Source organism: Phyllosticta citribraziliensis (assembly GCF_038025025.1).
Source record: "Phyllosticta citribraziliensis strain CPC 17464 chromosome Unknown J3D65scaffold_7, whole genome shotgun sequence".
NCBI classification, from domain to species: domain Eukaryota; kingdom Fungi; phylum Ascomycota; class Dothideomycetes; order Botryosphaeriales; family Phyllostictaceae; genus Phyllosticta; species Phyllosticta citribraziliensis.
The window spans coordinates 1,337,951-1,363,555 of record NW_027117344.1 but is presented as its reverse complement, the minus strand read 5'-3'; the positions used below and the strand labels follow the sequence as shown (position 1 = coordinate 1,363,555).

At 54.3% G+C, this 25,605-nt stretch overlaps 10 protein-coding genes across 10 annotated transcripts; 4 read left to right on the top strand and 6 right to left on the bottom strand.

Moving 5' to 3' along the window:
- Window positions 1-1,318: 1,318 nt before the first annotated feature.
- Window positions 1,319-2,834, bottom strand: J3D65DRAFT_407250 (Pyruvate/Phosphoenolpyruvate kinase-like domain-containing protein). The gene is made up of 5 exons (XM_066795980.1): window positions 2,441-2,834; window positions 2,295-2,382; window positions 2,152-2,244; window positions 1,647-2,101; window positions 1,319-1,596 (listed from the first exon to the last, which is right to left on the bottom strand). The coding sequence occupies exons 1-5, from the start codon at window positions 2,504-2,506 to the stop codon at window positions 1,456-1,458; spliced, it is 843 nt and encodes a 280-aa protein (XP_066654611.1). The 5' UTR covers window positions 2,507-2,834; the 3' UTR covers window positions 1,319-1,455.
- On the bottom strand, window positions 2,769-3,153 carry J3D65DRAFT_668626 (uncharacterized protein; the record flags this gene model as incomplete). The annotated part of the gene is made up of 2 exons (XM_066803129.1): window positions 2,769-2,900; window positions 2,956-3,153. The coding sequence occupies 2 exons, from the start codon at window positions 3,151-3,153 to the stop codon at window positions 2,769-2,771; spliced, it is 330 nt and encodes a 109-aa protein (XP_066654610.1).
- Window positions 3,154-3,380: 227 nt separating this feature from the next.
- On the top strand, window positions 3,381-4,963 carry J3D65DRAFT_627738 (diploid state maintenance protein chpA). Its single transcript, XM_066800565.1, has 3 exons — window positions 3,381-3,525; window positions 3,626-4,145; window positions 4,211-4,963. The coding sequence occupies exons 1-3, from the start codon at window positions 3,420-3,422 to the stop codon at window positions 4,542-4,544; spliced, it is 960 nt and encodes a 319-aa protein (XP_066654609.1). The 5' UTR covers window positions 3,381-3,419; the 3' UTR covers window positions 4,545-4,963.
- Window positions 4,964-5,374: 411 nt separating this feature from the next.
- Window positions 5,375-7,435, bottom strand: J3D65DRAFT_603935 (major facilitator superfamily; the record flags this gene model as incomplete). Its single annotated transcript, XM_066798241.1, has 4 exons — window positions 5,375-5,635; window positions 5,704-6,147; window positions 6,205-6,740; window positions 6,790-7,435. The coding sequence occupies 4 exons, from the start codon at window positions 7,433-7,435 to the stop codon at window positions 5,375-5,377; spliced, it is 1,887 nt and encodes a 628-aa protein (XP_066654608.1).
- A 2,367-nt stretch (window positions 7,436-9,802) lies between these two features.
- On the bottom strand, window positions 9,803-11,043 carry J3D65DRAFT_536876 (Formamidopyrimidine-DNA glycosylase N-terminal domain-containing protein; the record flags this gene model as incomplete). Its single annotated transcript, XM_066796709.1, has 2 exons — window positions 9,803-10,283; window positions 10,448-11,043. Coding segments are annotated over 2 exons (1,077 nt in total), but the record flags the coding sequence as incomplete, so codon positions are not given.
- A 1,015-nt stretch (window positions 11,044-12,058) lies between these two features.
- Window positions 12,059-12,982, top strand: J3D65DRAFT_407241 (uncharacterized protein). Its single transcript, XM_066795979.1, has one exon. It carries the CDS (start codon window positions 12,194-12,196, stop codon window positions 12,635-12,637), a length of 444 nt encoding a protein of 147 aa, XP_066654606.1. The 5' UTR covers window positions 12,059-12,193; the 3' UTR covers window positions 12,638-12,982.
- A 424-nt stretch (window positions 12,983-13,406) lies between these two features.
- J3D65DRAFT_407328 (arginase family-domain-containing protein) lies at window positions 13,407-15,243 on the top strand. The gene is made up of 3 exons (XM_066795982.1): window positions 13,407-13,625; window positions 13,682-13,808; window positions 14,061-15,243. Exons 1-3 carry the CDS (start codon window positions 13,497-13,499, stop codon window positions 15,038-15,040), a joined length of 1,236 nt encoding a protein of 411 aa, XP_066654605.1. The 5' UTR covers window positions 13,407-13,496; the 3' UTR covers window positions 15,041-15,243.
- On the bottom strand, window positions 15,244-19,365 carry J3D65DRAFT_407279 (sterol-sensing domain of SREBP cleavage-activation-domain-containing protein). The gene is made up of 4 exons (XM_066795981.1): window positions 19,213-19,365; window positions 18,245-19,139; window positions 18,075-18,190; window positions 15,244-17,994 (listed from the first exon to the last, which is right to left on the bottom strand). The coding sequence occupies exons 1-4, from the start codon at window positions 19,242-19,244 to the stop codon at window positions 15,447-15,449; spliced, it is 3,591 nt and encodes a 1,196-aa protein (XP_066654604.1). The 5' UTR covers window positions 19,245-19,365; the 3' UTR covers window positions 15,244-15,446.
- Window positions 19,366-20,855: 1,490 nt separating this feature from the next.
- Window positions 20,856-22,368, bottom strand: J3D65DRAFT_407596 (uncharacterized protein). The gene is made up of 2 exons (XM_066795983.1): window positions 21,693-22,368; window positions 20,856-21,632 (listed from the first exon to the last, which is right to left on the bottom strand). The coding sequence occupies exons 1-2, from the start codon at window positions 21,920-21,922 to the stop codon at window positions 21,140-21,142; spliced, it is 723 nt and encodes a 240-aa protein (XP_066654603.1). The 5' UTR covers window positions 21,923-22,368; the 3' UTR covers window positions 20,856-21,139.
- A 790-nt stretch (window positions 22,369-23,158) lies between these two features.
- On the top strand, window positions 23,159-25,257 carry J3D65DRAFT_407130 (chromatin regulatory protein Sir2). Its single transcript, XM_066795978.1, has 5 exons — window positions 23,159-23,528; window positions 23,590-23,900; window positions 23,971-24,098; window positions 24,148-24,760; window positions 24,808-25,257. Exons 1-5 carry the CDS (start codon window positions 23,300-23,302, stop codon window positions 25,045-25,047), a joined length of 1,521 nt encoding a protein of 506 aa, XP_066654602.1. The 5' UTR covers window positions 23,159-23,299; the 3' UTR covers window positions 25,048-25,257.
- The last annotated feature ends 348 nt before the right edge of the window (window positions 25,258-25,605 follow it).

Below are 25,605 nucleotides of genomic sequence, written 5' to 3'. Positions count from 1 at the left end.
ACTCAAGCTTCGGTGTCCAACTACATCTTCGGAAGAGTTGGGCCCTTGAGACTGGATTCTAGATGTCAGCTTACTAGCACGGCAACAGTAGTATTCATGTCAACGATACTGGCTCACTCGAGTAGTATGTAAACTTCAAGTTCGAGTGCTTTGATATGCTCTTCGAGTAATTGGTCGCAGTGTAAGACATCTTCAAAAAGATCCAATTCCTCGGAGTCATCTGTCTCATCCGAACTCGCATCTGTCCCATCCGAATTTGTATCTGTCTCATCCGAACTTGGTCGATCATTTTGGTACACCAACGATCTGATATGTCTCTTGAAAATGCATCTAGTCAAGAGCAACTCTTCGAGTTTAATCATAGTCCGGTGACGGTCGGCCTGTTCCGTATAAACAGCCTCTTTGCGATTGACAGCCATCATTCCCACGGTTCCAATCCGAATCATGCAGTCAAAAGCCCGAGTGAAATTTGGGTCTGAGTGCCACAGCTTTGCTTAGGTCGCTGCCGCATACAATTCGCTCGCGGTTTCGATGCCCCTGGTCCGGGCTTTGTCCAGTTCCACAGACTTGCGCGCCTTTTTCCAGTAAGCACGCCAGTTGGTCAAGATTGCGATGATGAAGGACGTGCTGATGAGGTGGGAAATGTTGACGAGTGCCCCGCAGTCGAAGGCCTTTCCGACAAGAAGAGCAGTGATAGCAACAACGTTGATGCAGATTTTCTCATTGGTAGAGAGACAGCGAACCATTGCGAATTTGTCAAATGGTACTTTTTGGGAGGACTTGAGACCCGAGTGGCAGAAATTATCCTGGGGGTCGAAGAAGGGTCGTGGTGTGGTTTGGGAGGCCTACGAGGACGACAGCTCTGTATGTCACTGCCCCCGCGGCTCTTTCGTTTTCGCTCGGCTGGGCCAGAACTGCAGCTGCGACTGCTGGAATTGTCCTTGAGACCTGGCGAGACCGAGTGCAATTGCGTAACTTAGGAACGGACTGAAAAGGATGGGACGCAAATCAAGTGCGATTCGAATTGAAGTTTTGTCTTGGTCTCCAGGGCCGGCTTCTCTCAGGTTGTTTCCCTCTGTTGAGCTCGAAGGATGGAAACAAAGCGACACGACGGCGGGCGCGACTGCTACATGTACCCCCAAGTCAGCACCTTCCGAACCTGCGTGTGTTACACTAGCCATTTCAGGAGAGGACGAAAACGTTGCTGCAGCTTGACCACTCTTTGGTTCGAGCGGGGTCGGTCCGGAGGATGATTATCAGTTCAATTCGCAGACTGATGGCAAACGCTGAAGGGTTCAAAAGGGCAAGACGGTCGTATTGTCGTCGTTGTGCGCGTAGAAGAGATATTTCCAAATGGAACCTTATCTACAAGATCAGGCGGCTGCTTACTTCCAACGCCACAGGCATTTGCTCCTTGAGTGACTTCACTTTGATAGTCGAAAGTCCTTCACCTGTTCATCGTCCATATGGCCCGGTGATTTTTGACGCAGCACCCTTTGCAACATTCAAAGCTTGGTGGGCCAAACCACCTTTGGCTGCACTCAGAGCATCAGAGAAGAAAGCAGGAATGGCCATCATGTCCGCAGAAATCGACATCTAGTACCCCTTAGCTTGCGTGACTTGCTGAGCAATTGTTGTCGACTCACCATGTGGAAGCCCTTGTCCGCATACTTTCTGGCTTCCTCTCCGCTAGTGCAGTAGATGCCAGTCCTCTTGCCATTTTCAACGGCAGCCTTGTGAATCCGTTCGATGGCTGAAGTCAACTCCTCAGCGATATGGCCGTCAATAATGGGGTGTCCGATGTTGTTGCCCAAGTCAAAGGGCCCAATCAGGAGCACGTCGATGCCCGGAACCGCAGCAATCTCGTTGACATTTTCAAGGGCCTCCTTGGTCTCGATCTGCGCAATGGTCACGAGGGCGTCATTGGCCTGCTGGAGGTACTCGGTTGTTGTCTGATTGCCGAAGTTCTGCATTGGGAAAGGGGATCCAAAGCCGCGAGTCCCCACAGGCGGGAATTTCGCAGATGAGACCAGTTTGCGGGCATCGTCGGCGGTATATAGCAGGGGTACAACGACGCCGTGGGCGCCAGCGTCGAGAGCTCCTGTACTTTTGTTGATGGGTGGACTTGAAAGGGGCAAGGAGCAAGCTGACTTTTGACCATCCAAGACTCATTGGCAGCGATTCGGACCAGCGGGCTGACACCACAGCTCGCTATGGCAGCTACACATTCGTGCATTTGGCTGTCTGAAACGGTGTGAATAAAGGGACGTCACTTGACAGAAGCAAGTTCGTACCATCAATGTTACCATGCTCAGTGTCGACGCAAATCCAGTCAAGGTTGGAACGTGCAATGGCGCGCGAGTGATTGGTGCCAGGAAGCATCTGTCAGAGCATGTCACTTGAATTGCCGTCAATCAACGGGAGCTTGGCTGGAGTTTACCTGCCAACCTCCAAACGAGGGACCGCCCTTGGTTAGGACTTTTTGAAAACGATTTGCTGCCTGCATCTTGATTGAATTGCGCGAGAGATCCGGAGAATGAACTGCCTCAGCCAAAAGTCGAGGAAGGGAATTTGAAGGGAATTGAGAGGTTTTCAAGCCTGAACACAGCCGGGCAAGTTCTAGGATCCATCAGCTTGCCCCCGCAAGCGATCGGCGGCAGTACCCCACGCTTGTCGTTGTTCGCCCCAGCTTCCCGCCGAACGAGCCGTTCCGCTATCATTCCTGCTTGGTAGAACATGTCAAAGGGCGCTACTGGTCGGCACGGCACTCATTGTCCGAGGTCCTTTTCCGCCTCGTCCATGAGAGCCTCGACCTGTTCTTCTTTGAACCGATGCATCAATTTCCGGGCGGCTGTGGTTGTCTCTTGCCCCTCTTTTGCCGGATTCTTCTCAACATGAACCTGCAGGGCGCATCGTGAGCTTGTGTCCCCAAGCTCTTGATTGCGTGCGTCATACAACGGGCGTATCAAATTCGTACACGTCTTTCCACTTTTGCTGCCCAGAGCTCATGACGTCGATCTCGGTGTAGTGAAAAGGCCTCTTGTCCCAGACATTGGAGAGAACCTGCCTCGCATTGTCGCACAGAGCGCAGCCCTGGCGAGTGAAGAAGGTGAGGCGACAGATGCGCTGCAACAGCAATGGCGTTGGTCTCATGGCGACGTGATGGATGCAAGAGTTTGGGGTTGGCTGTGGAGAGGTGCAGGATGGGGCTGCGGCGGAGAGCAAGGCGGTGAGGAGGTTGTCCCGGCCGTCGCCATGAGTTGCGGTCTCTTGGGTCTTGGGGCGACTTTTCTCGAAGCTTCAGCTGCGTGCAGGGTCCTCGTTCCCAGCTGGCACGTCGTCTGCTTACCTTTCTCGTGTGAGCTTCTTCCCCGCCAAGTACTGCTCCTCCGCTCGTTCGCCTCCAAAGAGACTCGAAAATGGCTAAGAAGTGTGCTCACAAAGGCTGCGGCAAGCTCTACGAAGACGAGAACGAGCCATGCGTCTACCATCCCGGCCCGCCTGAATTCCACGAGGGACACAAAGGTGCGCAACGGCCCCAGTCTTGATCAGCTCAGCCTTACACATGCTCCCGCGCCACCTTGATGTCTGTCCCAACGTCATTGACACCTCTCGACCCCTCTAGGCTGGAAGTGCTGCAAGCCCCGCGTCCTGACCTTTGACGAGTTCCTCACCATTCCTCCTTGCACCACCGGGAAGCACTCCGACGTCGACGACACGCCAGCTCCTGAGCCTGCACCCTCCGCCGAAGCACCGCCCCAGCCAGTCCCAGCTTCCACAGCCGCCGCTGAACCCATTCGTCTCCCTACCAGACAAGCCCAGCCGCCTCCGCCAGCCCAGTCGCCCAAGCCAGAAGAGGACGAGAGTGATGACCCAGAGCTGCCGATACAAGCGGGACAGGAGTGCAAGAGGCGGGGCTGCAATGCGACATATGACCCAAGCAAAGGCCGAGAAGGCGAGCAATGCGTCCACCACCCGGGCGCCGCCATCTTCCACGAGGGCAGCAAGGGTTGGAGCTGCTGCAAGAGACGCGTGCTGGAATTCGACGAATTCATGAAGATTGAGGGCTGCAAGACCAAGGATCAGCACCTGTTCGTGGGTCAAAAGAAGGACGAAAGTAAAGAGGACATTGTTGAGAGCGTCAGGTAGGCCCCCTCGCATCCACAAGGCGTAGACACAACCCAAGAGACTAACAAGTACGATCTCGCAGGACCGACTTCTACCAAACCCCCTCTCAAGTCATTGCTGCCCTATTCCTCAAGAAAATCAACAAGGACGTCTCAACCATTGCCTTCAGCTCTGCCACGACCGTCTCGCTCGACCTGCGCACCCAGGACAACAAGCGCTACAAGACCGACATGCCCCTCTTCGCCCCCATCGACACGGAGAAGAGCACCTACAAGGTCATGGGCACCAAGCTGGAGCTGACGCTGGAAAAGGCGGATGGCACGAGCTGGGCTGTATTGCGCGCAGACGACCCGCACACGGGTGAAATCATTCAGACCGGCAGGGCGGGCCGCGTCGAGGGAACAAAGAAGAATTGAGCACAGTGGTGAAGTTCTGGAGTCGCAGGTAGCTTGGCGTGCTTTTGCAAGGTGGGCGAGGCGTTCATCGCGGGGCGCTGAGCCCGAAAAGAAGGCGTTTGGCGACGAGAGGGCCACGCAACTGGTCCGATGCATGGTGGGATGGCGTTGATGGGCGCGATGAGCATACAATGGCTCCGAAAGAGCATGCTTGATTACTGGGCTTAATACGTGTTACGCCAACCGGCTCTCTCCCCTTTTGATCGGAGGATACTCGTGGTAGTAGCAAATGGTGGACCCGTCCGTTTGTTTTGGCCATCGAAAGATAGAAGAGCAGCGGACATAAAAGTGGATCGCAATTGATCTAAGTGAAGTCAAGAGATACTCAAACTTCCAAAGCCGATGCAAATTCAGAAAACATTAATAGTAGTATTCATGACAGCGTTGGTCGTGCATGCGTGCAACAATGCATGGCGCGCATCCGTATCTCGTGCCACTGAGCGGCTATCTACAGCAAGGAAAGGAAGCAAAAAGGTATTACAAGGAAATGAGTAAACAAAGGGGTTCCGGTGATGAAGTCGAGGGAAAAGTAGAAAACGACGCAACGCCAGACACCTTGCTGCAATTGCGGTGACCCGACCGTGGTCCAAATGTACTCCGTCTCTTGATGTGGTAGAGGCTCATGCCCAATACCGCCCGTCTGGTGGACTCCTTGAAAGTAATGATGTGAAACGCCTGTGTCTTTTTGTGTCGATGGCTCGATGATGCATGCATGAGCATTGCTCATTTCCGGTACGCAAGAAGCAAAAACAAAATCTTAATCCTTCATCTTTCTTTGAGCGCCCGGGTCTTTATTGGGCCTCCTCGTCACTGCTGCCACCCCTCTTCTCAGTAACGGGCGCCACAGGCGCAAACGCGCTGCGTTCGCGAATCTTTGCGCCCTTGAGGTAGAAGAGTACGGGCACGGGGATGAGGACGGCAGCGACGCAGCCGAGCAGCGTGCCGGCGTATTGGATACCCATACCGTTGAACATGTATGTCGCGAAAAGGGGGAAGCCGGCGCCGGCAAGGGAGCGGAGGAACGTGTTGGCGGCAATAGCGGAGGCGGCAAACTATGCGAGTGTTAGGCGAGCTCATGTACAGGCAGGACAGGATTGAATCTCCTGGACAGTGTGCTTACCATAAGATATGCGTCAACAAGATAGTTCAGACTCTGCAAGAAAATGCTCATGATGCCGAATCCGGAGCAGAGACCACTCAGCGTCGGCACGATCCAGTGGATGTCACGAGTGTATCCGGTCCATCCGAACCAGAAAAGTCCAATCTGGTGATTGATTAGCTTTATGCCTTGAATGATAAAGGTATCAGAGTCGCTTACAGAAAAGCTGACACCTCCAATGATAACTTCTGGGAGACGCCACTCAGGGATCGGCCAGCCACCATTGGCTGCCAGCTTCCTCTGGTATCCTGGTTGTCTGATGACGATGAAGAGGCCTGCAAGCATTTCGCCGATGATCATGCCAAAGTAGGGAAGGCCACCAACACCAGGGTTCATTCCGTGGACTTTCTGGAAGACCAGGGGGTAAGCGGCGAGGAAAAGGTAGAGGATACCGTAGACGAAGGCCTATAATACGCAAGATTAGCCAGAGAAACATCATGTGGAGCTTCCAGTAGAACGAACCATGTAGATGGTGATGAGCAGAACAATGGGCTCCGTGACCAGCATGCGCAGAGGCCTGGTGAAGTTCTTTTCTACCAGCTCCCGCACGTCGACCTCAATTTCCTCCTGCTTGGCGTGGATGCCCCAGTTCTTCGTCCGTCTGCGCAGCTCTGAAGCCTTTGCGACCAGAATGGTGGGAGGGTACGTTTCTTCGAGGAAAAGCAGGTTGAGACCGAAGGACAGGAATCCCATGAACGCGACAATGTACTGAGTCCATCTCCAGCCAAGATATGAGATGACGATGAAGCCACCGATGAAGGGCGCGAGCAAAGGACCCGAGAACACGGTCATGGAGAAGACGGTAATGGCGATACCACGCGTACGGTTGTCGAACATGTCGGAAAAGACGGCCGCGACGACGGTCAGCGGACAAGCTCCAAAGAATCCGGAGAAGAATCTCGTAATCATGATGGTTTGCAAGTCCTTTGCCGTGGCACAAGCAATGAAGAAGACGGAGAAACCGAAGCTCGCAATCACCAGTGGAAGACGTCTTCCACCTACAAACACGTCAGCATTGACTTTGAACAATGTGAATCTTCAACTTACGCAGTTCACTCAAAGGCGCCCATATCAAAGGCCCCGTGGCGAATCCCAGAACATACAAAGACACGCCCAAGATTCCAACCTCGCTGCTGACTCCGTAGATTTGGGCGACAGACGAAGTAGCGGCCGAGAAGATACTGCTACCAAAGGCGGCAATCATTGTGAAGAAACCCAACATGGTGCCTGTCAGGAGTTTCTTGCGGAGGGGCCAGTTTTGGGCATGAAGGGGATCGTCTGGGCCTTCGAATTCGACAACATATTCTTCCCGTTCTGGAAGTGGTGGTGGATATGACTTTCCGGCTCCAAATGCAGGAAGCGGTTTGTTGGACTTGCGGGACCTGATGGAAGCACCAACGGTGGCGCTGTGCTGGGAGCGGGCTGTTTGGATGCGGGAGAGGGCCGTTTGGTTGCGTTCGAGCTCGTTGCCAGTCTCTCGGGCTGTTGCTATCCGGGACATGCCAATTTCTTGATGTTGGACGGAGGAAGCGGTGGAGGAATTGCTCGTCGTAGTGGAGGCGGTTGCTGTCCTCTCCAACGTCTCTGGGAGGTCGTGTTTTTTCGTGTGCGACTTCTCTTGGGGAGATGGAGGGAATCGGTCAGGGCTGGCATCCTGTTCTGCCCTTCCCACATAGCTGTCGACGTTGTCCATGGTGTGCGGTGTGTTCTCCAGGGGTAGCGGGAGAGAGAGGCGATCAATTGGTCCAATGCCGAGAAACAGTGCAGTGGTCGACCAAAGTAAAGATATTGGAAAGCTGGGAGCAGGCAATCCAATTGTGGAAGGGAGGAGAAGAGAGAAGTTTCAAAAAGCTGGGCTTTGCTTATTATTCTAGTCTGTTGGATGGTCGGTGCTCCTTATAGAAAACGGCTTGCAGCGGCTATGTCGGCAGATGGAGCTGGCTCCTGGATTGTCGTCCGCTCTGTGGGTCTTGAAATGGCGGGCCGAGGGCGAGATGGGCGGAGAGGTGCGAAGCGGTGGAAGCGGATATAGACCCCAAGACCCCTAATTCCGTTGGGCAAAAATGTGTTTTATTTGCGACCGCGCCGCCTGACAGATGCAACAGCGAGAGCTTGTTTGCTCAGCAATGACGATGGCGAAAAAAAAAAAAAAAAAAAAGGCGTGATGGATCCCTCTCGCGGATTCGCGCCACAACAAGGCCGAGGGGGCAAACAAGCTTCACCTTCAAAGTTCGCCAAGTCGATGCGACTTTCCCGAAGTGGACAGCCGACGACGACAATGGCGGCTGCCGAGGCGTGGAACTGTGGCTGCTAGTGGCTGGTGTGGAACCAAGCTTTGGCGAAATCTGGTTTTCTGTCGCTTTCTTTGGCCACTGACAGGGAATATCTTTGCGCTGGTCGCAAACGCGGCGAGACCTTCGTCCACCTTTCCTTTATACCCTCCCTCTCCCGCCCTCTACGGCACAACGGCTTCGACAATAAAGCGGCGCACCTGTCTGTCCATTCCTCTAGATCCTCGGACTAACACCACGACGGGGTTTCGGTGCACAAGTCCCGTCACCCGAGGCGAAGTAGTGCTGACGCCCGCCCGCAATGCAGGGAGGTGCCCTTCAGGCTTCCCAGTCACACTTGTCGTTGAGCGCCTCTCCAAGCCTTGGTAAGCAGCCAAGAGTGTCGTCAGCTCGGTCTCGTCCCACGGTCCCTCCCGCCCGGGCGAACTGCTCGGCACGGTTCCCGGCTTGGCCTTTTGACAGACAACAGCTGTCAGGCCGTCAGGTGTCATGATGCAGGGCTCACGGAAAAGCTCCTTTCCTGCTCTCAGAGATCAAGGCCGGACATGGTGACCTAGTAGAGGCACGTGTTATATTGAACAGTGCACCAGCGGTGCTCGCGAGCGCATGCGTCGCCACAGGAACGTCGGAGCGGAATCTGACCTCGGTCCGCATGTTTTCGTCTCGATGATGTTGGCATTCTTTCATCGATTAGCAAGACGCTGTTTCAGTTGAGAATTGTGGGCGTGATCCACAGGCACGCGTCCGGCCTTCAACTCCAAAGTCCAACCTCCATGTGTTGATCATGACCTCAGCCCAGGGTTTCGGTCTACGGGCAGAGCCCTCCGCTTCCGTCCATCGTCTGTGCTGACCGATTGGTAAGACGTCGGCTTAAAAACATTCTGCTCCATTTTACGGACGCAACCATCTTTCGTAGCCACATGTCGGAGCTGTCGAGCATATCATTGGAAAGAAAAAGGATTTTTTTTTTTTTTTCCAGACTCCGGGAGATGAATAGAAATCCAAAAAACACGGAGCAGGACAACGCTTTGCGAGGAAATATGACGGGCAGCTTACATTGCGTTGACATCATCCATCGGGGTCACCAAGGCTATCGCGTGCAGGGAATGGCTTGTTAGCACGGTTGCAAGTAGGCAAAAACGATTCGTGTTGGAGATTCTTGCAGTGTACTACTCCCCGCAGATGTCGATTCTTCTCGAAACTTGCGCCAGGCAGAATTGGCGAACGATCATGATTCGCAACCCCACCTCTCCACACTGTTTGCCGCATGGATCAAGCGCGATCGTAGCAGCATCCATGCTCGATGAAACACGGAAGTCCTGAATCTGTCTGAAGAAATCTGGATATGGAGAACCGGAGAATGTAAGTCTCGATATGACGGAAAAGAAGGAGCTCGTTGGCAAGAGGGTAAGATCTTCTTGGAATACGGTTGTGCACCATGCGGATCACCAAGGGACGCGTTGAGTCTGGCTAGAGCTACACCTCCTCCCTGGTCAAGCGTCTCGCTCGACTTATTTGTTTCTCGTAGAGCGTCGTCTGCCTCCTTCCGTCTCTTTGACTTGCTTTGGTGCGGCCGCTTTCTTTCCTGTCTTCTTATTTGAGTTGTCGTCTGTCCCTTTTTTGGGCTTCTTGGATGTTGTGTTCGCAACTTCCATGTCGCCATCCGCAGGTTCTTCCTTGGGCATAGGTGCTTTTCGCTTCGCGGTCTTCTTGGCTGGTTTTGGGGCTTCTACCTCATCCGCTTCGTCCATACCTTCGACACCCTTCGCATCCTCTTTTTTCGTCCTTGAGGTGCGCGAGCGTCTTGTCCTCTTGATGCCATCATCTTCTGGTGCCTCATCCTTGACTTGAGTTTGTTCCTTCTTCGTGGCTCCACGCTTGCTCCTGGCCGGCTTTGTGTCCTCCTCTTCAAGGTCTCCATTAGACTCGTCTTCCTGGTCAGGGGTCGCTACATCGCCCGCGACCTTGCCTGTCTTCTTTTGGACGCTTGGAACCACTGCGCTTGTGCGGCCGCCAACCTTGAGAAAAATGATTTTGTCGCCATTTGGTAACTTGCTACCATTCTTCTTGCCCTTTCCCCAACGGTGTTTCATCAAAAAGTTCTGTGGGAATTTCGACGAATCGGCGAGTGTCGAGCAAGCAATTCCACAGACGTGCATAAGAGCAGCGTGGAGATCGGAAACCTGGGAATCGGAGAACGTATTGGAATATTGCTCAGGATGAAGGTGGGCTTGATAAAGAACTTCGTCACTGTGTCCAAGATTAGCTTCATCATGGTACGCGAACACAGTGGGTGCCAAAAGAAATGATGCCTGGTGGCAGCGCGACTCTATCCAGGTGAAGGTCCTCCACCACAGCTAGACCCATGGCGATCTCTTTCGACAGCCACCGTACGGAGAACGAAGGGAACTTACGCCACCCAGTTTCCGACCCCAGAGAGATTGGCTTGGTCGAGAAGTAGCGCTTTGACAGGCACTCTCTTGCTTCTCAACTTCTGTGTCAACCAGTCCACCGTGACGATGTCCTTGTCGATGACGGGATCTGGCCCATTTTCTTTCAAGGGACTCATCTTCCTCAAGTCTTTCCCAGGTCCATCGATCAGGCGGATTCTGCCCAATCGTCTCGCGTCCACAAATGACGCCTTGCATTCCGGATCTCCGTCCATTTCGAGCTCAAACTTCCAATAACGTGGCGGCCACTCCGGCTCATCTTCTTTTGAAACAGGCTTGTAGTATGCAGTGTCGTCATTGGAAAACTTCATCCAACCGCTCATGCCGAAATGCATCAACGGATGTGGCGGAGATGACATGACCAGCCAAAAATATTTTCCTTGCTGGCCGGCACCAATGACCTTTTTCCCGGTCAAGGCGGACTTGAAGGCAGAGGCGCTTGTTCCAACTTTTCCGTATACAATGTCATCTTCCTGTGTCAGGACGTTGCGGATGCTGCGGCCGACGAGGTGCCGGCGGAGAAAATGTACAATGCGAGCAACTTCGCCAATCTCGGGCATTGTGAGCGCTGGTTGGTATTGCGAGTCTTGAGTAAGAAAGGAGGCCCAGATTCTGGAATTTGAGGTTCAAAACTGGCTCGCTCGTCAATTAATGGTGGATCATAGGTGGATCGTAAGCGCGATCGGAGAATTGAAACGGAGAGCGCGCTGGCTTACTCACGACGATCAGGATGTGCTCAGCAGATGCGAATAATGCCGCGATAGGTGATTCAATGACGGAGGGAGGAGTTTCAACCGACAACGATTGAGAAAAGACTCGATGAACTTTGTCGTGGTGTGGGTGTAGGTCGGGTCGATGACGCGCGAGGCAACAGAATCGCGACACCACGGAGTCACGAGCCGAGTAAAGCACGGACCATGTCTCCCAGGTCTGAGGTCAGGTTGTGCGGTCGGTCGGGCTGTGGGCTCCATTCCTTTGCCCCAAACAAGCTCTCATCTTTAACCTTCAACAGCGCGACACAAACTGCCCCACAAGCCCTGGAGAAAGGACTATTTCCAACGCTACAATGAAGTCGCAAGCCGCAGGCGTTCATCTCCGCTATGCATCACGCTGGGCGGCCTACAATAAGGCGAAACGCTGCTTACATGTACTCCAAAAGGGAAATTCCCAAGGAGCGGCAGATGTTTGGCTCGGAAAGGCCGCTGGCTTTTTGCCTCCGCGTTGCGCAACAGGAAGCGTTGATTACAGGTCGAAATCGGCCCCTCGCTCTGACAAAAGTCAGCCGCGGATTATTCTTGTATGTCCTGCGCAAGGCTTCAGTGCGCAGGCAGCCCTCCCGAATTTGTTGACTTCAGTCATATGCAAACATGAAAACTTCCGAGTCACTGATTCTTGTCGTCGATTCTCCAAGCTGGCGTTTTTTCATCCTTTTAGATGCTGACAGACCAGACGCCGTCATTTGTGTCGCAAAAACACCGCTTTGAACACACCAATGTAGCGTCCGCTTCTCGCACAGAGTTTCGATGATCAATGTGGCCAGGGAAGGAAAAGAGACGGTAATCATTCAACTGCGAATTATAAGAACCTAACGTATCATAAGGGAGCTTGCGTGACTGACTTTTGTTAGGCAATGGTGCCAATTCGGTCAGAACAAGATGCCCATCTTCAATTCTCGGACTCTCTGCCCATCCTCCCACGTGGTCAACAAGAATGAAGTCTGAAGACCACCTCAACAGAGAGATTTCATCCCCTGTGGTAGGCTGTGTTCACAACAAGCAAAACGAGACAGAAGATTTTCAATCTTCCTACAGAGCTGGAGGTGGTTCGACCATGAAGTTCGCACAGAACAACCCTCCTCGCTCGCTACCCATGACCGTTGTTTATGCTTCGCAGCTCTACAATGCGTGGAGCAGGCAGATCGCAGAGGACCCAATGCCCGAGGCTCGAGACTATATCCTGGATCGCCTGAAGCTCTCCAAGATAGGCAAATTTTCAGGCCATGCCGTGAGAGCGCACAAGGACACCCATTGCACAGGTCGCGCAGTCAACATTTCAGACACTGGTAGCGACTCCATCGTCATCGCTAAGACGACTGGCAACATCACCTCCAAGAGCTTAGAAATTAGGCTTCAGCCCAAGCTGACTGTGGGTTGACAACGTTCAATACAAGAGCGAAGATCGAGCTGTATCTACACTCATCTATGCAGTCTTCAACGGTACAATCGACAAGGGCACTCAAACCGCCCCGACGGAGGGCTTGGTATCAAAACCAAAAGTGCTCAGACGGCGGATATGCGTGCCGCGATGGAAGCGCATACGGCAGGGGTATCCAGTCTGGGCAAAGCAAGGGAACAATACGTCAAATTTTCTGAAGCAGACGATCATGGCTTCAGCATCATAAGAGATGGCGATGTTGTTGAATGTAATGGATTACTTCCCCTAAAGGGGCTGGATAGACTTACTAAATACATAGTAAGGACCTTACTAGATTTACCCCTTTAGTAATAGTATTTCCATCTACGGACTAGTGTTGATCTCTTGTTCAACAGATGTCAAAATGCTGCGACGAGGAACATGAGTTGGTTAAGAAGGATGGTGTGGGACGGCGAGCAATGCCGAATCGGGATGCGGGCCCGTCGGGTCTGCCCCGCGCTGTCTGTCAGTCGTAGGGCGTCACTTTCCAGAACCCTATCTTCTTTGCACTCAAAAACTGACAACATGGCACGATATTGGCAGACATTCGAGTGCGGTAGAACAAGAGTCCTGTTTGCCATCCATTGGTCGCCGACGGCTTCGGCGGGGCTTTGCAGCAGACCGATTGTCCCTAGTTGATAAGGCCATTGACTAATCGATCGCGTGCATCACCGCATCGCGTCGCCTGGCGGGGTCCTCGTACTGACGTCCTAAGTACTTTTTCAAAAAGGATCTCTGCTCTTTCTCTGGAGAAATCCTTTCGAGTTGCCTCCACCACCACCACCACCTCTTCATTCGTCGATTGAGCGCAGAAGCAGTCATGCACACCGCGCTGCTTGCTCTGAGCGTCGCAGCGTCATTGCCGCTTTCGACTTTTGCTCATGGCACCCATGCTCACTCTGATATTTCCTATGATCCAGAGACTTTGAAGGAGAAGTGGGGTACGGATGTAGGTTTTCCCCCAAACCTCCAAAGTATGTCACTAGGTGAATTGACGCGCTGCAGTATGGCTTTACGGGCATTTCGACGTTTGCACATCTGCCTCACGTCAGATGTCTGACGGAGCCACAGACCGAGTTTGATATTGCCATTCTGGGCGCTCCGTTTGACACGTCTGTTAGCTATCGGCCTGGTAAGACGGACCAACTTTTGTTCAGCATCTCAATCTTCAGACTTGTTTGTCCAATCTCCTCTTCCTAGCATCATTTCCCATTTTCCAGGATATCTCATCTGGAAAATCCCACTTTCCAGCTGCGAAGAGAAATATACCACTTTCTAAAGCATCAGTGGATTGCACCACAACATTTTTCAGGCAGGCACTTTCGAGACTTGCCTCGTTTCCATTTTTACCACCTCAAATTTCAACATACTGACTGCTCGCCAGGCGCACGCTTCGGTCCACGAGCCATACGCGCAGGCAGTGCGCGGCAGACGACATTCCGCGGCTACAACCCGCGAGGACGCATCAACCCGTACTCGTCCTGGGCCAAGATTCTGGACTGCGGCGATATACCCGTGACCCCATTCGACAACGCGCTCGCGCTGCGGCAAATGAGCGAAGCCTTCACGATGCTGGGAACCTACAGCAGCGTCGCGGGGGGCGCCACGTCCTCGCACCCGTACCGACAAAAGTCCAAGCTGGTCACGCTGGGCGGCGACCACAGCATCGCGCTGCCGGCGCTGCGCGCGCTCAAGGCGACGTACGGCCAGCCCATCGCCGTCCTGCACTTTGACGCGCACCTCGACACCTGGCACCCAGCCAAGTACCCCTCGGCGTGGATACCGCCGGCCGAAGACTTTGCCTCGGTGAAGGAGACAGAGGGTTTCCCGCAGTCGTACTTTACGCACGGCTCCATGTTCTGGCTCGCGTGCGTCGAGGGCCTCGTGGCCAACGGCAGCAGCGTGCACGCCGGCCTGCGCACGCGGCTCGCCGGCGACGACGAGGCCGACTGGGACGACGACTCGGCGCAGGGTTGGACGCGCATCCAGGCCGACGACATTGACGACATAGGCACCGCCGGCGTCATTGAGCGCATCATGACCAAGATTGGCACCGAGGTTCCCGTGTACCTCTCGGTCGACATCGACGTCATCGATCCCGGTCTGGCGCCGGGGACTGGCACGGCTGAGCCCGGTGGCTGGACGACGCGCGAATTGATTCGCGTCCTAAGGGGCGTCGAGGGGCTCAACGTCGTGGGCGCTGACATTGTCGAGGTCAGCCCCAGCTACGATGGTGCGGGCGAGACGACGGCCCTGGCCGCGGCGCAGGTGGCATATGAGATTGTGACCAGCATGGTCAAGAGGGGCCTGGTTGATGAGGGCAAGGCTGAGGCCGAAGCAGAGGTAGGAAGAGACGAGCTGTAAAGGAATCTTTGAGTAAAAACACCGGGAACCGAGCGACAGAAGGACGTAATAACAATAACTGGCACTTTTTGTAACCTGTCGTCAAGGTCATCGTAGTCCTGCTCGGCCGTTCCCATGGCCGACTTGGACGTGCTCTGTACATCCACAGAAATTCCCCAGTCAGTACCCAAAAACAAAAGACGCCGATTCGCCACCGCCGCTGCTCTAATTCGAGAAAGAAAAAGATCCGCACGTGTTGGTATTTGTGATCCAAGTATCCCGATCCAGTGATCCAGTGATCCAGTCTCCAACCAACCCAAGTGGTACATCATCGTTGTCATCATCATCGAGAAGCCATCAAATCCAAACCCATATGTCCGGTGGCTTTGGATTCGCGGACAAGCAAATCAGCAACCCGGGCAAGGGGTCAGTCCGTGGCCAGGTGCTGTTGATGTTGTAGCTGTTGTTGTTGTTGTTGCTGCTGTTGCTGCTGCTGTTGTTGTTGTTGCAACTGCTTCTCTGCATGCAGCTTCTCCCCTCTCCGCTGGATAGCCTTCTTCCTCCAGCTCAGGCTTGCCGTGGCCGGATCGTCGATCGGGTCCTCGTCAAACTTCTCCTGGCCCAGGGTGATGATCTTGAGCGAATTGCCAAAGCCGACGGCCATCCTGCGCTTGCCCACGCGCACTATGGGGCCCGGATTCGCAACAAATAGCTGGTCTTCTTGCGACTCCTCACCGTCTTCCTCATCGCCCGTTGAATCACTTATCGGCCGCGGGAACAGTGGCGTCGTATGTAGCTCCCCCATCGCAGAAAGGGTCCAAGCCTCCCACTCATCCGTCTCGGTGCCACTGGTCTGACGCTCGAGATGCGGAGGCCGGCGGTGGCAGCCGTTGACTGAGATCGACTGGTTCAGTCGGCTGAAGCTATTGTGATGGCGTCGCTTTAACACTCCATTTTGGTACGGACGGGAAGAGGAACCGACTGACATGTTGAAGTAGCTCGCATCGCATGATGACGTCTTGACATCGGGTGCGTCTGTCAACTGGCGTTTCCGGATCCCAACAATGGCCGGCATACAGGTGACCTCCCATGTGCCTGGATTGGAAATCTCATGCAACGTCTCGACTGCCCCTTCGAGGCCGGAGCATGGGACTCGTTCTTGTGGCGAGGCCGGCGGTCTCAGGCAAATCAGGCCATTTGTAGCGTCTGGTGCTGCAAGGTACGTCTGCACCAGGCAACTTAGCGTGTCCGCATCTGTGTAAGCCACAGAAAAGTGTTGCACCGATGGGGAGTGGCATCCACATATCCTCCGATGAGCGTGGAAAATTCTGAGCGACTGTCCCTTAATCTGTCCAGTTTGAAATGTGAAGACAACGGAGCGCGTGGGTATGTCAATCAGGTCAACTTCGCATGACTTCACGGCGGCCACCATGCAGAGTGAAGGTATCGGTAGAGCATACCTCACTTTTGAAGGTGAACCGGGGGCGTTTGGCAGGCGTGTCTTTGACTTGATATTTTTGACGTCAAGGCTTTCTGACACCCACTCACCCGACAGACGAAAGGTGAGGGTTATTGCGCCCGTCTTGGCCACACTCACAACACTCGGCTGCCCTTTGATGCAAAAGGAGAGACAAGCGTTTGTTAGTGGCGCCTCGGACAGTTGATGGCCCCAAAGCTGACCAGTCCTGAAGTCGAGATTCGTGAGCCGGCCATCGGGCGTCACGACGACAAGGCTGAGTCTTTCGACATCTTCGATATGGTGGAATGAAAAAGTGAAGATGCTAGGAGATTGGCCCCTCAGGTCTAGGACTCGTGACTTGACAAAGCGCCTTTCTGATAAGCTCCACAAGGCTACCCTGCCCAAGTCAGTCAAGAGGGCTACCCAGTGGCCAGTGTCATCAATCGTCGTGGCAACGATGGGCCACAGGGGAGGTTGCAGATTGGCGGTATGGAGAACCACATTTGAGTACGTGTGTGTCCGCTGGTCGAGGAACCAAATGGAGGTCAATCGATCCAAGCTGACTGAAATAAAGTGGCCTTCGCCGCAGGGTGTAATCTTGACAATGTCGAGCTTGTGGGACCTTGGCAAGCTTTGTACAGCCAAAGGGAGCTCTTCTGCGGTTCCAGAATCCATTTCGTCGTCAGGCAACTCGTTCCACAACAAGTAGTTCATGAGGAGGGTGACGGCGGCGATTGCGAATACAATCGCAAGGGCAAAAGGGAAGAAATGTGTCTCGGCCATTTCCCTGAATGCTCGTAGAACCGATGGTGCCTGGTTTGATGCTCCTCTCCGGTCCGCGCCCTTCATGACTACCGTGAGAGGCTCGTAAACGCGTGCTATGAAGCTTGGATGACCGGGCTTGACAAACTCGATGAGTTCTCTGGACGCAGTGTGATCCTGCATCTTCAACCACGCCTCTGGAGTACGTGCTTGGTTGATTGGCGGCGGTGGCACTGGGTCGATGGACGGATGACTGGGGCTGCGCAAATTCTGGAGCCAAGTGAAGAGTGAGACGTTCCGCCGGTCGTGGTCGAAGAAATGCCAGTTGAGGGCGAGGATGAAAGATACCATGGCAACGGTCCCGGCGACGCGAGTGCTCGGGGGAAGAGTGCCGTGCATGAATGCGCCGCCCCACGTTCGTCGCTCCGGTCTGTTCATCGAAACGGATTTGCGATGGGCGGCCAAATTGATCCTATCAAGCGAGTCTTGCAGCTCCATTCTCCGGACATCGACGCTGAGGACCGCAACGAAAAAGGTAAGATGGAAGACAAAGTCGAAAACGAGCGCGACGGCAGCAAATGTACAAGCCGAGGCGACGCTCGGCGAGACGACGTTTGAAAGAAGATACAAGATGAACAAGTTTTGAGCTGCTGCTGCGAGTGACAAGTGGCCGACGTCGCCCAGCGCATTAGCCACTCTCGAAACAGTCGGCATGTGCGCTGGACTTTCCAGAACGGCATTGATCAGTCGAAACCTATTGACCGTGAGCTTTCATCTTGAGAATGCAGGCGAAAGGTACCTCGCAACCTTGTCGCTCGGCAACACGTTACTCACATGTTTTCTAGTCCAATCACCAGAACCACAAACGGATACGCCTCTCCAGGAACCTGCGCCAGATTGATTTTCAGAATCCCACAGATCGTAAAACTCGAGCAAATGGATATGAACATCTGCGGCGAGTCAGCCTCCAAACTATCCCCTTAGTCATGGGGTTGAAATCTCACCTGAGCCAAGACGGTGCAAAACAAGCCAAAGACGCTTTTGACAGCCTTGAGCTTCCTGAGGCTATACAGTACGTAGAAGAACATTAGGGAATAAGCGGAGATAAGGGTCCACGTGTCGTTGACGCTCAGCGGCTGGTAACGGAACTCGTAGAGCCGATTCCTGTACGTCGACCCTGCTTGGGGATAGAACAACCAATCGTCGGAGGCCTCGCGCGCCAAAGATCTAGACCGGCGGTCAAACTCCTCGGCAATATCTCCTCCAGACCTGTCGAAGATGGTGATGACGAGCGCATCGGCAGCAAGCAAGCTTGTGCCGTTGAAGGCTTTTCCAGCGAAGACGGACACGGGCTGTAGGGTGAAGTTGTAGGAGGAGCGGCGGCCGCGCTGTGTGTTGATCGTGTGCAGAATATCCGTGTCGGTCTTCATGGCTTCCAGGGAACAATTCCAGTACATCAGGGGGGAATGGCAGCCCCAAGAAGTGTCGTTTGCCACGAATGACGAGCAGCATCCAGCCGAGTTTTGCGCCGCACGCAGACGCTTGTGGTCGGCGCCAAACCCAGGGCCAATGAGTCTGTTCTGGATGTCCAAGGCCTTGCGCAAAACGACGGGGTCCAGCGCCTTCATGTAGCTCCCGTGAACCCATAGCTGCCTCATCTCGACGTCTGGCGGGGTTTCGGGGCTGCCGCCGTAGGTCCTGACTGAGGTCCAGGCATGGTGGGGCAAAGTGCTTGCGGCGGGGCTTTCGTACAGGAAGACGACGGGATAGCAGAGGAAGACGGCGACGGCGACGGAGAGTAGGAGCGAGAAGAGCCAATGGCGGGCGGTGGCGGTTCCATAGCTGGCAAAGGCTTTACGTATGGGATGGTTCTGCGATAACTTGGGAGGCTCGGTTGTACTGTAGGCTGCTGGTCAGCGGGACGCGGTGCAGAGAGAGATTTGCGTGGGCGGAGAGGAAAGGGTGGACTGACCCGCGAAACGCGTACAACAAGTACCATATCATTGGCGCGCATTAGTAGAGAGGGAGAGGGGGCAGAAGTAAGGGCGGATGGGGTCGAGTCTGGCGGCCATGCGAGGAGGAGAGCGCGCGCGGTGTGGGGATGTCGAGGAGGAACAGAAGTCAGGTCTGGCTCAGGTCTGGCAGGTCCCGTCGGATCAGCAACCAGGAAGAGCACCCACAGCACGGCTTCGCTTCAGGTTGGCCGTCATCAGAGACTCGTCGCTTACGCAAATAACATGTACCTACCTAGCTACAGCGTGCAGCCCGCGCGCCACCGACGCACCAAGAGAGGCTGTCAATTGTTTCCCTCGCGCTTCTGACATGCTTCCATGCGTCTGACCTGGTATGGCCGGGGCTGCCGGTAGCCCACCCCGTGCCTGACTCGACCTGTACGGTACCATTCATCCTCCATCGCAACTCGTCGCCCTCTCGTTGCTGCCTCTCCTCCGTTCGCGGTGCACACCGCCGCCGGCGTCTCCATCAAAGCCCGACCGCTGCCACCTTACTTGTACCGTGTCTTCCGCCCACGAACCGGATGCAACGCCAGGCCAAAAGCATAACCACCATACACTTTGCTAGCTGTCGTCGGCAGTTGCGCCAGCCTGCCGGATCTCGATAATCCTTCGACACCACTAGGCTAATCGTTGCCAGGCGCCGCCGCTGACCACGAGGCAGCACGTGTGGGCAAGGAAAGCTGTGCTGACGTCCTCGGTTTGGGCCAGACCGACTCGCCGGCACCACCGTTTGACCACCTCCGTTCCCAAAGGAGGTGGATCGAGCGATGAGGAACTATATCTTGCACATGGTCCACCCGCGTTGCCTGAATTGACGACATCGGATTGCTGTCCGCAAAACTTTTCCATGGTCGAACATGCCAAAAAGAAAAAATAATGTCACGCGTGAACCTCTCCTAAACATACATATCCATGCTGGCGACACGCGCTGTGGGGGTACACCCGCGGCTTGGTGCAGTACGTAATTCTCCATGGCAATGCTTAGTTTGTTTCTCTAGATAAACACGGCAGTCGTTCGTATTCGACATGAACATTCCCGTTTCTTGAATGGCAACCCTGCCGTCGTCCTCGTGATACGAACGTCCTCCAATCTTGGCCGTGTTTTCCACGGCATATTTTCCACATCTCTGTCGACGAAGGCAGCAGACAGCAGTGCAAATCCTCCGCATGAGGGCCTGCCATAGCTCCACGGGGAACCTGGGGTTGCGGGGATCGCTGTGGGGCAAGGCGTCCCGAGGTGGATTTTGTTTCATGCGCGCTCCAGAACCTCGACCACCCCCTTGGTCTATAAACCCAATCGCCATAACATTTCACTGCTCTCGGTGGGCTCAGAGTGAATGATCGATTTGCGAGCCGTGGCCGTTAGTATCCATTGGTATCTCATAAAATCCGCCTTGCCGGGTGCCAGCATGGCTTCTCCAGCCATGTTCTTATTACATTCCGTCTGGCGGCTGACACGCTCTCAAGCGCGAGACCTCGCATCAGATGACTTCAGCCCCATCACTTCTGCGCTGTCTTTCCGCACGCTCAATTGACTGTGAACACCCACCATTACCCAAATCAAAGTGAGCCAAAAGAAATGATGGCTTCTGGAAGAGCCGTGGTAATGAACGACGGCCCCCTAAAAGTGTAGCCAAGGTGGACGACAAAGGCTCTCCATACCTGGCCGAGGCGGAGAACTAAATCTCCCATGGCTTAACCACGATATTGAGTTCCCATTCCTCATAGACCTCGTTACGCACCTGGTTGTCCCGTCCTCGAGTCGTATGTTGAGAAAAACTCCACACTCATATTCACACTTTACGGTCTTCAACACTCCCGGCGACGCACGCCTATGTTTTGGTTTTGGTTTGTTTTGAAATCCGAAGAAATTGCTCGACCTTTTTAGAGACCCAAAATGCCCATGATCCCAAGCGCACCAGCGACACCCGCTCCAATGGCGGCCGTCGGCAAAGGCAGAGGCATGGCCCCAGCGGTCGTGGTTTGGTTGGCAGCCGGCGTCGTCTCGGGCCTGTTCTCCAGAGAACTAGTCCCGAATTCGGAGGTAGTCAAGGTGCTCGTCATGGGCATGGTCGTGTTCATCGTCGGGCTTTCAGTCATTCTCGGAGTGGTTGCACCCGGAGTGGTGACGTTGGTAAAAGGCGCCCCGGGGGTGGTTGGCGACGGTCCGGTTCCTGTCGGTACGGCAGAAGCGCCCTGCTTGCCTTGGTTTGCCAAGTATGTTTGTACGGGTGGTGGGAGTGACTTGAACCAAGGCTCGGTGATGCCCGCGTTGAACTCGGACGCGATGATGGATGACACGGCGGGCTGGTTGGTCAAAGCAATGTTGAGGAGCGAAGGTGGGAGGGCAGTGAGCAAGACTCGAAGAAGGTCTCCTCTGTATCGAGGTTAGCGACGACGGAGGTTAGGCTGATGCTAGGAAAATTGGGATACTGACTGGTTCACACCAGGTGGAGGGGTGGTGGCAGGTGGACCTGGTGGTGGTGGAGGACCTGGCTCCATGCCGGGCATATTTTCCATGGCTGCCGCCATTGCCTCGACGGCAAAGGCAAGCAGAGCAACCAGCTTGAAGTGCATGGTTTTTGGCGATTTTGGGTCAATGAGCGTAAGGTTTCCTGCAGTCGGTGCGGAAAACAAGAGAACAGTGGTCACTGGCTGGGAAGACATGGAGTTTCGCAAACCGAATATTTATCTCTTGCGGAGGGGCAAGTCGAGTCGGCTCCGCAGTCAAGGTCAAGGGGCAAAGCTTGACGGGAGAAGCTAAGCGCGGATGGACAAAGTCAATTTGAGCACACGACTGCCCATCTGGGACTTCTTGGACGGGGTTCACCTCAATACCCTCCACCTTTGGCGCGTCAATCAATGCATGTGGTCAACATGCTTTGGGAGTAGAGCAGTCATGACTGAGAGCTTCATCCGCAAGACGCAGCGAGTCCCCATCGCTTGGTATCGAAATAGGACTTCACAAGCTCTGCTCATGATCGGTGCCCCGACCTGACAACACCTTGCTTGACGGCCGGCCAGTACTCGCTCGGACGAATAAGAGACGGCTACCTTTTTAAACTCTGTCCAGTAATTGCCAAGGCTCGCAACAATCCCTGTAGCACTTGTACCACTCGCTGCCAAGAATGTACTCATTCCTCCGTATCGCCGACCTCTTCCCTTTTGAACGGCTTCGTTTGTCATACATGATGTATGCGAAGCGGCACGGTTACAAGGTGGAAAAAGCAATGGATTGAGTCGAACAGAGGATGCTCGTTCTGGGCTGGACCTGAGCAGTCGTTGATACTCCGGTGACATCGGCCCTGTCGGCATTTTGCTTATCGGCTAGAGTCTTCCGTGGTTTTCCTGGCTGTTAATTATACTGCATCGCGAGCAGCCTATCGCACGCCTAATGGATTTTCCAGAGACGGTTGGGTGCCAAAGTGCTCCCGAAGCCATGTCAGGCTGGTCTCGTACGCCTTATTTGACGCCACACCATAACTGTAGCTCTTTCTTCCCGCTCAATGTGAAGGTGTTGACGCGCCTGGTCGAGTGCATGCGACGAGAGCGACTACCATAGTTTTTACACCCGACGATGTCGACTAGAAAGCGTTGAGCGCCAGTTGGAGGAGAAAAGGCGCAACCCGACTGAGTTTTGGGATGCGCAAGAAGCAAAGTTTGAAGTGCATCAACACTTGGCCGGAAGCGTGTTAGCATGTGGAAGCGCACCGTGGGAGAGAAGACATTTGTCATGCGGCGCAAGAGTTAGAAAGGGGCTTTGGTTGTGGGTGAGCAGTCAAATGTCGAAGACGATGTTTTGGTTGAATACTGCAGAGGGTGAGAGGCCGAGACCCCTGCCTGGCCCTCCCTACAACCATTTAGGGTCGGGCGAAATTCGGCACAGCGTGCAGCGTGGAACCAACGTGGGACCCCGAGCGGACGTCTATCTTTAAACCACTCCTACCTACAACTTTACGCCTACTTTCCTTACACAGACTCCACCTACAACTGACTTCTCATCCCTCATTCACATCCGCCACGACCAACACATCCCAACCACCCATGGCGACCGGGGAGGTGCTCTCTCAGCCTACCCAACCGCCCGCCATCGACCGCTCCGCCCCCGACAACGCGCTATCCTCTGAGGTGCACGCCACGGACGCGTCCGACGACCAGTCTGCCGGTATGCCTGCCGACAGCGACGAGAGCGACGATGAGTTGTTTGAGGTGGACCGTTCTCTTGTCGACGAGGCTCTCATGGACGAAGTAGATCCAGAAGATCTGGTCCCTGGTATGCTATTCCCAAGTCTCAAAGTTGTTTGTTCCCAACGGACGTCGGCTGATCGTCGCAGGCCCCGACACCTGTTCCCCTCAAGAGGCCAGGGCTTATCGTGCTCGCCTCAACGAAGTCGGCGGCAGCGTTTTCGTGTATGAGACCATCACCACATGCACGATAACGGCAAAGAAGCTATGCACTGCCTTCGGAGTAAAGCCACCGTTCTGGCTGGAAGACCAGCCGGATAAAGCGTACTACCAAGTGCTGGGCCTGGCCATAGGTCGCGCGTTGGCCAGAAGGAGCCGCCTGCCTGCGTACAGGACCATAGAAGATGCTGCCCGTCTAATAAAAAATTCCAAGAACATTATGGTCATTACCGGCGCAGGTGTAAGTTGGCACATTCTTGTCCACGAAGCGCGTCACGACGGGGCCATTTTTGCCTAACTTGGGGTTGCAGATTTCCACAAGTCTGGGGATTCCCGACTTTCGTTCCAAAAACACTGGATTCTATTCTCGTCTCCGGGAAATGGGATACGACGACCCAGAACAAGTTTTTGACATTGCCAACTTTGACGAGGATCCAACGTGGGTGCAAGCACTTGGCCATTTGGGCCCCGGCTAACATGATGGATAGGATATTTTACAGCTTGGCCGGCGACATCATCCCAGACTTGCACAACTGGACGCCCACCCATCAGTTCATTCGCCTGCTGCAGGACAAGGGCAAGCTTCTCACAAATTACACGCAAAACATTGACAACCTGGAGAGCCACGCTGGAATCAGTCGCGCGAAGCTGGTACAGTGTCATGGGTCGTGGGCGACAGCGACTTGCCGCAAATGTGGTTATAAGATTCCTGGCGAGGACATTTTCGACAAGATCAAGCAGCAGCAGGTGGCTGAATGTCCCGAGTGCGTCCGGCAACTTGCTGTTCCTCGGCCCGGTATGAAGAGAAAGAGAAGCTCCAATGAAACGGCCGGCGCCAAGGGCAAGAAGCGACGCCAAAGCGACAGCGACGATGACGACGACGACGGGCAGTACGACATTCCTCAGCCTGGAGTCATGAAGCCGGATATCACCTTCTTTGGCGAACCCCTTCCGAACATTTTTTTCGATCGTCTGAGGGACCACGACAAACACCGAGTCGACCTTGTCATCATAATCGGGACCTCGATGAAGGTCGCTCCAGTCTCAGAAATTCCACACATCATCAAGAGAAGAGTCCCGCAAATCTACATCTCCCGCGATGTGAGTGACGTGTCTGTCCTGTGGTCAACTGACGCTAACCTGTACAGCCCATAGGACATATCGAATTTGACATCAATCTTCTCGGCGATTGTGACGTCGTCGTCGCCGAACTTTGCCGGCTTGCGGGCTGGGACTTGAAACACAAGATGCTCCCGGAGGGCCAGAAGATCAACGTCGAGGCCGTCTACCCGGAAGAAGCGGCGCAGCACACTTGGAGGGTTTCTTGTGCCCCGACCACCGGCAATTCTTCTGCACCTGGCGGCACAGCTGTCGTCGATTTTGCTTAGACTGGCTCCAGCTCTTTTGCCTGAGCCCTCACGGCCACTGGAAATCGCTCAGGGGTTGGAAACAAAGACGTCACAGCGTCACCCCATGCATTACAACGGCTTCTTTTCCTCTGCTCGACACGGCCTGCAACAGCCGGTCCACTAGCTGTAGCCGTGGTTTTCCATCCCATTTTCTTTTTCCCTTCATTTTTGCACCTGGGTGTTTCTGCTACATATACATTACTGGCGCCTCGGATGGTTTGGAAAAGGCGTGATGGGATCTGCCTTTGCGCCAATCTCTTTTTCCTGTTTTATTCACTGCGCGTGGGCATCTGATTGCGCTGTGGATTTGTCATGTCGATACCTGAAGGCGTTGCCTTTTTTCTTTGGCTGAGCGGCGGTCGGTCAGCGGGGATGGCGTTCAACGATTTGCGGTCTGGTTCAGCTACGCGAAGATGAGAAGTTTGAGAGCACAGATGAGTGCAATACAGCTGATGCAAGAGCATGCATAATAGATTTATACAGTTGATACTTGGCTCGACATTGCATGTGACACAAATTGTCTCCTCTTCGCTGTGG

Excerpts from the sequence above, each read along its gene's own strand:
- J3D65DRAFT_407328 (XM_066795982.1), top strand. The coding sequence starts at position 13,497 with ATGCACACCGCGCTGCTTGCTCTGAGCGTCGCAGCGTCATTGCCGCTT. Across the intron at positions 13,626-13,681 it reads AGGAGAAGTGGGGTACGGAT|TATGGCTTTACGGGCATTTC; the intron begins GTAGGTTTTCCC and ends GACGCGCTGCAG. Across the intron at positions 13,809-14,060 it reads GTCTGTTAGCTATCGGCCTG|GCGCACGCTTCGGTCCACGA; the intron begins GTAAGACGGACC and ends ACTGCTCGCCAG.
- J3D65DRAFT_407250 (XM_066795980.1), bottom strand. The coding sequence starts at position 2,506 with ATGCAGGCAGCAAATCGTTTTCAAAAAGTCCTAACCAAGGGCGGTCCC. Across the intron at positions 2,383-2,440 it reads CCTCGTTTGGAGGTTGGCAG|ATGCTTCCTGGCACCAATCA; the intron begins GTAAACTCCAGC and ends ATGCTCTGACAG. Across the intron at positions 2,245-2,294 it reads TGAGCATGGTAACATTGATG|ACAGCCAAATGCACGAATGT; the intron begins GTACGAACTTGC and ends ACACCGTTTCAG.
- J3D65DRAFT_407279 (XM_066795981.1), bottom strand. The coding sequence starts at position 19,244 with ATGATATGGTACTTGTTGTACGCGTTTCGCGG. Across the intron at positions 19,140-19,212 it reads TTGTTGTACGCGTTTCGCGG|TACAACCGAGCCTCCCAAGT; the intron begins GTCAGTCCACCC and ends AGCAGCCTACAG. Across the intron at positions 17,995-18,074 it reads GTGATTGGACTAGAAAACAT|GTTTCGACTGATCAATGCCG; the intron begins GTGAGTAACGTG and ends CACGGTCAATAG.
- J3D65DRAFT_407241 (XM_066795979.1), top strand. The coding sequence starts at position 12,194 with ATGAAGTCTGAAGACCACCTCAACAGAGAGATTTCATCCCCTGTGGTA.
- J3D65DRAFT_627738 (XM_066800565.1), top strand. The coding sequence starts at position 3,420 with ATGGCTAAGAAGTGTGCTCACAAAGGCTGCGGCAAGCTCTACGAAGAC. Across the intron at positions 3,526-3,625 it reads ATTCCACGAGGGACACAAAG|GCTGGAAGTGCTGCAAGCCC; the intron begins GTGCGCAACGGC and ends CGACCCCTCTAG. Across the intron at positions 4,146-4,210 it reads GACATTGTTGAGAGCGTCAG|GACCGACTTCTACCAAACCC; the intron begins GTAGGCCCCCTC and ends ACGATCTCGCAG.
- J3D65DRAFT_407130 (XM_066795978.1), top strand. The coding sequence starts at position 23,300 with ATGGCGACCGGGGAGGTGCTCTCTCAGCCTACCCAACCGCCCGCCATC. Across the intron at positions 23,529-23,589 it reads TCCAGAAGATCTGGTCCCTG|GCCCCGACACCTGTTCCCCT; the intron begins GTATGCTATTCC and ends TGATCGTCGCAG. Across the intron at positions 24,761-24,807 it reads AAATCTACATCTCCCGCGAT|CCCATAGGACATATCGAATT; the intron begins GTGAGTGACGTG and ends TAACCTGTACAG.
- J3D65DRAFT_407596 (XM_066795983.1), bottom strand. The coding sequence starts at position 21,922 with ATGTCTTCCCAGCCAGTGACCACTGTTCTCTTGTTTTCCGCACCGACT. Across the intron at positions 21,633-21,692 it reads CCTCCACCTGGTGTGAACCA|AGGAGACCTTCTTCGAGTCT; the intron begins GTCAGTATCCCA and ends ACCTCGATACAG.